We start from the raw sequence: 9,929 nt of genomic DNA on the forward strand, positions 1-9,929 counted from the left end.
CAGGCAGCCTTCCTTCCCTTCCAGGCAGCCTTCCTTCCCTTCCAGGCAGCCTTTCCCCTTCCAGGCAGCCTTTCCTATGGGTTCTGCGGGGTCAGGACATCTGCAGCTCCAGCAATGGGCACAAGTATTTGCTGCACAGTGCTGATAATTTTCTTCACTGACCTTTCAAAGGCGGTTTGAAAGTCATTGAGTGGTGGTTGAGCAGGTGTGACAGCCGCATGCAGGTGGTGGTGGTGTTGCACTTCACTGTACCCTGAGCACTTAATTAATATGCAGTGCTTGATATTCTGGAGGTGCATTTCGGAAAGGGATGAGGTTCTGTCTGTAAGGAACATCCTTCCTGGTGTGCCCCAGTCACTGGTGGAGGTGAGTGGAAATCCCCAGCCGTCTGTAGGGCTTGGTTTGTTTCTCCCCGTGGTGATTAGGGATTCCTTAGCTTCAGAGGCATTGCGATAGCAACCGAAAGAAGCTGGAATGAAAGGCATGAGGGCGTGGGATGTGTGTGAACGAGCTGTCTGGTTCCAGTTTCTGCTCTCTGTGGCTGCTGCTTTCGCACCCACTTCAAAGTCCCAGCCTCTGTGAATTTCTTTCAGGAAGCCAGATGAAAGCACAGAAGAGAGTGGCTGAGCTGAAATACAGGAGTTCTGTGTTGTGTTTCTTTTTTCTTCTTCTTTTTTGATGCTTCCTGGCCTGGGTTTTAAAACAAATTTTACTAATAACTTTCTATTTATGATGAGAAATGTGTTCCTTGGCACCTGGGGCCTTATGATTATGATGTAGTTGTAGATTAAAGGCTTTTTCTTTTTTTTTTCTTCTCCACTACACAGTAGGCCTATTTGTTTTTTAAAACATAAACACCCTCTGTTGTTCTAAATTACCCATGCCTCTCAAAAAATATTTTATAAAAGAAATCTCCTTGTTTTTGCAGGTGGTACAAACTTCGCTCCAAACCAGGGAAAAAAGAAAAGGAGAGAGGGGAGATTGAAGTGGATATCCAATTTATGAGGAGCAACATGACAGCCAGCATGTTTGATCTGTCCATGAAGGAGAAGTCCCGCTCTCCCTTTGGCAAGCTCAAAGACAAGCTCAAGGGGAAGAGGAGCAGTGGCCTTTCCGACACGGCGTCGGCGATCATCCCCAGCACGACCCACTCCCCTGCTGACAGCGAAGATGAATCAGTCGAGAAGGAGAAGAAGATATCAAAGTTCAAAACCCTGTTTTCCAAACCTGGCTTGCAGAAGACTTCCCTCTCCCAGTCCATGTCAGTCCTACCCACGCAGCAGCCCGTCACCGGGAGGGTTCGGCTTCGTCCCAGTGACTCCCTGTCACAGTGGGACGACGAGGAGTCCGAGGTCTCTCCAACCTCAGAAAGTGAGTGTTGGCCCTCGCTGCACTGATGAAGCAAAAAGCCTTTCTCCAAAGGCGTGTGCTTGCACTTCTCACACTCCTTAGAATACTGGTTAAATTCTGAACCAATCCATAGAAGGTCACCTCTGTGGTGGGTACACACGTAGGACATCAGATGCTCATGGCTAAGCTTACCTTGGGATAGCAGAGAAACTGGGGGGGCTACACGAGTGGTGCAGCTTCACAGTGAGTGATCTGTGGTGGTTTTAGGTCGTTGAATGGTGCATGTGATCTGGTCTCCTGAGGGCTGACAGTGGTAGGGGACCCAGAAGGTTTGGAAGTGGCTGGTATAGTCACACTTGCGATGTTCCTGTTGCTGTGATCCATTAATGACTGTGAAGTACTGAGGCTGTCAGTAGTGAGTGTCAGAGGAAAGGATGTTCTTGCATTTTTAATTTCTCCCCATTTATTTTTTACAGAAGCCTTTGGAAATGCCTTGGAAGAGAAGTCATCATCTTCTCCTGTATTTAAATCTCGTAAAACAGCAACTTTGGACAGCAGGCAACTAAACCAAGTGACCACTGGCCACACCAAGAAAGAAGGGCTCTCTTTATTCAGTGGCCTTAAATCCAAAACTGATCCTGTTTCCAAATCCAGTCTGTGCATCAATGGCAGTCACGTTTATATGGAAGAGAGCACAACGAAGGACAACACTCCAGCCTCTTCCCCCTCTCCTCACAACTTCAGGAGGAAGCAGCTCTTTGCTTCAGAAGAGAACCTGTCTTCCAGATCTACTAAAGGACCTGAAGAGACAGGAAGAACATCTCCTAGTCCTGCTTTCTCTGGGTCTGCATCCTTGGAGACCTTTAAAGCTATGAGTTTGCCATCATACAGATTGCTTAGTGGTGAAGAATACCTGGAAACCAGCATTCCTCCCAGTGTCGAGGTTATTAAAGAGACCAAAAAACCAGACCACAAAAAGTCTACCTTGCTCTCTCTGGTCACAGGGAAGAAGGAAGCAGTGAAGACCAGTGATGCTGAGAATATTCCTGACAGGACCCAGCAGGATGAGGAAAACAAAGTTCCAGAAGAGAAGAGTGAACAAGAGGCCAAACGTCTTGAACTTCCAGCAGATTTCAGCAGAGGGAATCCTCCAGAAGACAGTCACCGCGCAGAGGATGTCTTGGCAAATAAGCAGCCACTCAACCCTTTTGAGGAAGAATGGAAACCTGAAAAAGCTGCTGCTCCAGCAAAGACCAAAGCTATCAAGCCCAGGTGAGTCGTGTTGGCTTTAGAGGTTGATATAAATAGCGGCGTGTGGCCGTGCTGGCAGGTTCTCACCAGGCAGCTTCCTGCCGCAGAGCAGCGCTCCTCAGCTTGGCATCCTGCCTGCGGCAGAAGCGTGTTGCTCTGCAGGGCACCTGGTGGTTTTAAACCAGCCATTGGGCACTTTGCTAACAAATAATAACTCTGAGTTCTTTCTCAGTATGAGAAAAGAGATTGATCTAGGAGTGTTCCTTGTAAGTGATGCTGAAATAGTGGTTCTGTCAGCGTGAGCATCTTTGCCGGTGCTGTAGGGGCGATTTTTCTTGATGGATTTCCTGCACAAACTAACTTCTGTCTGAGCTGTGCGACTTGAATGCACCCAGGGGCTGAAATACCAGTTCTAACATCTCTACTTTTCTCTTCTGCATTTGGCTGCAGTCTTCAGAAGCGTTAATCTCGGAGCCCTTCTGCTTTTGGCTTTGTTCACAGCAACGTGAAGGATGTTGATGTGAATTTGTACACAAGGCTTTTTCGGAAATTCTGCTCCTTTCTCCTTCATATATATATATATATATGTGTGTGTGTGTGTGTATATTTATATGTGTAAACTGTGTGTGTGTTTTTATATAGACATGGGTGTATCCTGCTAACAAGGCTGTGTTTTGTGTCTGGCTCTAACTCCTTAGTTTCAATGGTTCTCATGTTTAGAAGTCTTGCATGTGAGGTGTCTTACATACTAATAAAAGTGCTTGGGATGCAAGAGATGAGATAGTGCTTAAAAGCAGCCACCCCAGTAACCTGTGCAAACCCTGCAGCAGAAGCGTTCTGACAGAGATTCAGTGCTTTGTAAAGACACAGTTAAGTATATAAAGTCTATCAGATAGGCCCTGAGGTCTCTTGCAAGTATAATTCATCTCCTGTGTTAGAAGGTGATGGAGTCTGGTGCTAAAGCTTGTCTGTTCCTGTTGCATCTGCAAGTGACATGCGAGTTTTTTGTCCCTTTTTGCAGACTGGGCGTGTCTTCAGAGGAGGAAACCAAAGCCACGCTTCCTACTCTTGCACCTGATTCCCTTCCTGCTTTTCTGTCTGTACACTGTACCAGTAGTGACAATAATCCTTTTGTTTCCAAAATGGGACAAAAAGTCAAAGTGCCAGACTCTGAAAACATTACTAGTTCTCCTGCATCTGTTACTTCTCCTCCTCCTTTTGCTGCAGAGCTTTTGAGTGGCAAGAACCCCTTTACTTCTGAGTGGGGCAAAGCATCTGCAGCCCTGGATCCTGAAGGCACTGCCCATTTCCCTCCATCCCATCATCTTGCAGCCTCTGTTCCTAAAGTGCCTCTTCCTGGGCAGGTCTCTGGTAGTGGTAATAATCCTTTTGCTTCTGAATGGGGGCAGAGCTCACGGGGCTGTGGTCCTGAAAGCTCTGACACACGGGCTTCCCGGGGTCTCTTTCACCCACCTGCACCTTCTGTCCCCTCTGACTGTCATTTTAATGACAATAATCCCTTTGTATCCAAGCTTGGCTGGGAACCAGATGCACCAGGTTTCAAAGCTGTTGCTAGTTCTTCCCCTTTTTGCCTTCCTTGTGATGAAGATTGCTCCTCAGCAGAACACCCTGCTGAGCTAAAACGCTCTGGTTCCAGTGCTTCAGGGAGCTCTTCAAATGTGGCTTTAACTAGTAATGTACCCAACCCTCTCAGCACCCTTTCTGACAACCCTGGTCTGGCTCCAAAGAAGCAGTGCAGTTCTGCTCAGCTTCAGGTTGAGAGTTTGTTGAAAAGAAATAAGGAAGGTGATGGGAAGTCTCTGTCCTTTCTCACTGATGGATCAGGGGGTGTTAAATCAGTCACTGAGGATTTGGGTGAGCAGGAAAGTGAAAAGCAGTGCTCTGATTTCAGTGAAATGTTACTTACGGGTTCAGATGCAACAGGAGAGCGAGCAGGGTTTGCTTGCAAACTAGAAGCAGGATCAAAACTCTCCAGGGACAGCATAGGTCCCATCCGAAACGGCGAGACCGCTGTTCAGGGTGGTGTGGAAGCAGGTGGTGCAAATACTGAACCCTGCACAAAGGGCAGCAAACACTTTGCACCTCTCTCAAAGCGTAGAAATAACCTCTTGCCAGAGAGCAGTGCTGAACAGCCACCTTCTCCTGAGAGTGAGGTGAGTGAGGAGCAGGAGATCTTTGGTGAAGAGAGACAAGAAGAATGTGCAGCCACAGGAGAGCCCCGAGAAACTCTGCTTGATAAAAATGACTCGTTTTCTCAAGTAGGATCTGCCAAACCAACCTTGGGCACTTGCTCCCTGTCCCCTCAGGAAGCTGCTGCGGGGAGGGCTGGCAGTGAGGTGTCAGTCACTCCAGAGCCAGCACCACGGCTGTCTTTAACGCTGCAGAAGTGCCCGCTGGTTTCTCATGCTGATGAGTTAAGTGGTGATGTGCCTTCTTCAGGAAATAGTGTAAAATCTCTGTCTGGGCTCCCATTACCTGATGATAAAACCTCAGATGCTCTTGTGTGCGTCCCCCAAAGTGGCTCATTAGAGACTATCACTCCACCAGGGATGTTGAGAGATGACAGCAGTAACAGGCATTTAAAAAATGAAGGCAATGATGATTTATTTGACTGCCTTACAGATCTAAAATCTGCCATTCCCGTTACCAGTGACCGTGGTTTGAAACTGGCCAGTCTTCCAGTTATTCTGGAGGGAGGCTCAGATGATGAGCAGCTGGATGACTGTCAGGAGAACTCTGGTGTCACTGGAGGTGATAAAAACGTATCAGAGACTGGAAAGCAGTTCTTAGATTTCATGCCTTTGCATGAAGACCTGGAAGAGCACTCTGACAGCTCTGCTGCACTCCAGGTAGCACTGGCTGCTCTGGGAGGAGGAGGTGTTCCTGATGCCTGTGAGCCAAGCAAGCCACCCGTGCTGCCTGCCAGAGTAGATGTTCACAGTGTCAATAACCAGGTAGCTGACTCAGCCTTAGGTATGATCTCTCATTCCAGGGAGGATAAGAGTCATTTTGAGAAACAAGAACTGAAAATAAGTGCAGGTGTTGAGGAGCGTGCTGAGTGTGACTTCTTTGAGCCTTCTGTTTCCTCTTCCTCCCTGTCCAGTCCTTCCCAGCCCTACTCTACCTCTCATTCTCTCCCCTCTGACACCCCAAGTCGTAGAGCAGACTCTCCGAAAAAGCCAACAGCCGAGGGCTTCGCAGATAAAGCAGGAAATTCTGGCAAGAAGAAGCTTCTTCAGGCATGGGTTTCACCCTCTGAAACATACCCTAACCAAACTCAGCAGAGTGGTGAAACTGTGTCTCCTAAGCACAGGTGAGAGAACGTGGGAAACACACAGAAAGTATCTCAGTGCTGATGTGAGCTTTGCTTTTTCTTCCTGTGAGCACAGATCTGTCTCTCCAGCTGCAGGAATTTACTGTGCTTTGCAGTGAGGTGGCATCGTACAGCCTCTGGCTCGTGGATTTATTGGGGTCTGGGTCCTGTCATGCCAGCGTAGGATCGTTGCTGGCCCCAGATAAATCTGTACAGCTATTGAGGATGCCCAGAGCACTCAAGGAGACTGGTCATTCACCACAGTGCTACCTCTTAGGAAAAATGTTAGGGAAACTTGGTCACAGTTTAAAAAATAGGGTAATTTCATCAAACTGGGGAGATGGATTTTTCAGAAATGGGAGAATGGTCGGAGGAAGCCTGATAAACTGGGCTGCTTCCTTTCCTGGTGGAACTGGGCTCCTGAGCCTTGAGGTGAATCGCAGCAAGTGATGCAGCTGAAGCCCCACTCTCCCAAGAACGTGTGGCTGCTCTCTGGAGCTGTCTGCAGCTCCTCCTGCCTGCTGGGGTACTGCTGTCCGAGGAGCAGTGCTGCTGACCTGTCAGTCCTCAGGACTTTATCTGCAGAACTTTGTCCAGCTGGCATTTACTGAGATACAAGTAACATTTTCTCGCTGTATTAAAACTGTCAGTATAAATCCTGCTCAAGCAAATGAAGATAGCACTTCTTGGCAGCTTGTGGTGTAAGTTTGGATTGAAAAAGGTGTAATACACGCTTGTCCCAAGACAGTAGAAGTATTTGTTATGTTGCAAGAACCACAAATATGTTCTTGTTAGGAAAGTCAGGCTTGAATACTAGTGCGTGAAAGATCAGAGTAACTGTGACTGTGTACTGCCTGCTCATGTAGACCTGGCTTTTTTTTTGTGACATACCATTCAGGATGTATTTCTCTTGTTACTGCTCCTTTATCTCCAATGCCTTAAGTCAAAAGAGATAGTAGAGAACTGCAGTATGCTCATAGAAGCCTATAGCTTAGACAGAAATGCCTTGTCTTGCCAAAGCTGAATCTCTTATCTCTCTGGAGATAGAGAATGGTAAGAATTTTTCTCAGTTTCTTGCTATGTTTGTTTTTAGTCTGAAGATGTGTGTAGTGCTGGTGTTACATGTACTGCCTAAGTCACATAAACCTTTTTTAATGTTGCAGACTCCATCCCGTGAAGCCGATGAATGCCACAGCAAACAAGTCTCAAAGTAAAAACCTGAATGTCATCAGCACCATGAGTGAAAAACTGCTCGAGATGAACACGAAGGTATGGAGGAAAGTGGCACTTTAAACCAAAACTGAAGCAGTAAATTGAACAGAATTTGTGTATTTGGAATAGTTTGCCTGTGCTCATATCTCAGATCCTGAGCAGGAAAAGAACAGTGGTTGTTAGACTGTGGAGGGGAATTAACTTGATTTTTTTCAGTGCTCAAAGGTGGGGACAGTCTTTATTTTTATTTATATATTGCTTTTCTTACAACCTGATCTCTAACAGAATTGGTGCCTCTTGTTTGTGGGGGGGGGGATTCTGAGTGGAGAGGAGTGTGGGGTGCTGTCTGACTCCCCAGAGGTGAGCAGGGTGTGTGAGCTCTGAGGTGGCTGTGACAGGAGTGACGGGTGAGTCACGAGCAGTGCTACCCCTGGAAGTCAATCCCATTGGTGACGTGGATCCACCTAACTTGGATCTGCACAGGAGATTGGACCAGTTAGTCACTGTTTATTTTCAGACATAATTAGTCCCCAAAGCTCCTTTTCACCCTGAAATAAATAAGTGGCTCGTAAAGCCGAGAAGGTGGGAAAATGTAACCTCAGGGTGGCTGTTGCCTCGTAATGTGCTGCATTAATATCCTGTGCAGATGGGGAGGCCAGGGCCTGCCAGGAAAGCACGGCTGCTTCCTAAGAGCCTGGCTGTGCAGCCTGCATAATCACCCCAATTTAAAGGAGCTTTCTGCATCATCTTGGCCTCAAAACAGACCTGCAGGCAGAGACTGAAAGTCACGTCCATCAGAATGGCTAGAAGGGTCTCGGGCTCAGCAGGGAAAAATCCTGGGTACTGTTATTGTCTCCAAGGGTTTTTTGGGGAAAATGAGAAGTTTAAACCGAAATAACTGTGGTGCCTCCTTCTGGTGTAAGTGGAAAAGAAGAAAAAAATGTGATTTCAATGATTTAAACTGACTTGTTGCTGTTGTGAATTAGTTGAAAACTTGTAATTAGTATTCTGGTGAGGCACTGGGGTTCCATATAAGAGACTACACTTGGTGTAGCTGTGTGAGCCTGTTGTGTGTGTGCTCTTGGTGTAGCTGTGTGAGCCTGTTGTGTGTGTGCTCTTGATGTAGCTGTGTGTGTGTGCTCTTGGTGTAGCTGTGTGTGTGTGCTCTTGGTGTAGTTGTGTGAGCCTGTTGTGTATGTGCTCCTGGTGTAGTTGTGTGAGTGCTCTTGGTGTAGTTGTGTGAGCCTGTTATGTGTGTGCTCCCTGTGAAAGAAAAGCCTGGGCTGGCACTCTGGTTCAGCTGAAGGAATTGGCAGAAGTTCCTGGTCAGTACCTGTCCAGCTTGCTTAAGGGTTAAAAGCAAACTTTTTGGAGAAGCTGTGATGTGTTTTCACAGTGATAACTACAATAAGAGGGAAATGCCAAAGGTCTGGCTGGGTATTTCTGGCTGTTTAACCTGAATTTGCCTTTCCTGGTCTTTGTTATGTTTTAAACAATGGCTGTCCCAGTGCTGCTCCACAAGTGATGGTAGCTGATGGTGCATGGCTGTAACTTCCAGCGAGCTTTGCTAAGCTGGATGAGCTGCTGCCTGGAGTCAGCACAACATTCTTTTAGTGTAAATTGCAGCAGAATTGAATTACAGAACTGACATTTTGCAAATATTTTTTGTTAAAACCGATGGCCTGGTTACTGTCCACAACAGCTCTGTCACTCTGAGCCTTCTGCTCTGGAGAAGACTGTCCAAGCTCTTATTGTGTCTGTGCTGTAAGTACCATGCACTTACTCTGAGGCAGTTGCTGGTTTTTTTCCTCCAAATACTTTCAAAAAGCTATTCTGTGTTCTGGAAGTGCCTGAGTGGATAGTGTTTAGTGTGAATTTTTCCAGGCTAGGTTTGCTAATGGCCCCAAAGGTGCTTCGTAGCCTGGCCTGCTGGCCTCACCCTGTCGATGTCAGTGCCTTGGCTGTTTGCAGCCTGGCCCTGTGCAGCCTGCTCTTCTTGATCCTAAAGTGCTAATTGCTGGTGTTCCAAACGTCACTTGGATGGAACTTATTTTTATAATAAGATAGGAAGGACAGTAATACTTTTGAAGAGCAGCTGTGGTTCTGCAAATGCTGTGTGTGAAGTTGTTCATTGATGCTTTAAATCTGACAAGCCAGCTACCAGATACCATGCTGTTGCTCTTTTGAAATGCCTGTATGTCTGTAATGACCCTGCCTTTCTTCTTTCTCAAAGAAATATGATCCTTCAGATCCTGCCTATGCTTATGCTCAGCTGACACACGATGAGCTGATCCAGCTGGTCTTGAAGCAGAAGGATACAATTACCAAGAAAGATCTCCAGGTTCGTGAGCTTGAAGACTACATCGATAACTTGCTTGTCAGAGTCATGGAAGAAACCCCAAACATTCTTCGTGTTTCAACGACTGGAAACAAAAAAGCTGGGAAGATGTAAAAGCTCTTGGGAAGTTGGTTGGACAAAGGACTGAGTTTCCACCAGTGGAGTTTGATGAATAAGGAGACGATGAGAAGTCGGTGGTACCGGTTGTGCTGCCCACAGAAAATGACCTCTTTCCTGTTTCTGCCTTGAGCAACTCTCAGTTTGATTAGTAGTTACATCAGGTCTGGTATATGGAATCCAGAAGTGGAGTCATATTTATTTCTTGGGTTCTTTCCATTGTTTGGGAAGATTTGTTCAGGTTTCTAATCCAAAGGCTGATTGCGATAGGAAGGCTGAAGGGTTTTTGATGTGTTCCGCTTGCCAGCGAGGCACTGATGATCCTTG

General features: G+C 46.8%; 1 protein-coding gene across 1 annotated transcript; it reads left to right on the forward strand.

Annotated features, from left to right (window-relative positions):
• Positions 1-928: 928 nt before the first annotated feature.
• Positions 929-9,599, forward strand: LOC104532493 (rab11 family-interacting protein 1; the record flags this gene model as incomplete). Its single annotated transcript, XM_029087409.1, has 6 exons — positions 929-1,371; positions 1,827-2,622; positions 3,623-4,407; positions 4,738-5,935; positions 7,099-7,204; positions 9,381-9,599. Coding segments are annotated over 6 exons (3,547 nt in total), but the record flags the coding sequence as incomplete, so codon positions are not given.
• Between the last annotated feature and the right edge of the window lie 330 nt (positions 9,600-9,929).

This window comes from Antrostomus carolinensis, unplaced genomic scaffold (assembly GCF_000700745.2).
Source record: "Antrostomus carolinensis isolate BGI_N321 unplaced genomic scaffold, ASM70074v2 scaffold7531, whole genome shotgun sequence".
Classification (NCBI taxonomy): domain Eukaryota; kingdom Metazoa; phylum Chordata; class Aves; order Caprimulgiformes; family Caprimulgidae; genus Antrostomus; species Antrostomus carolinensis.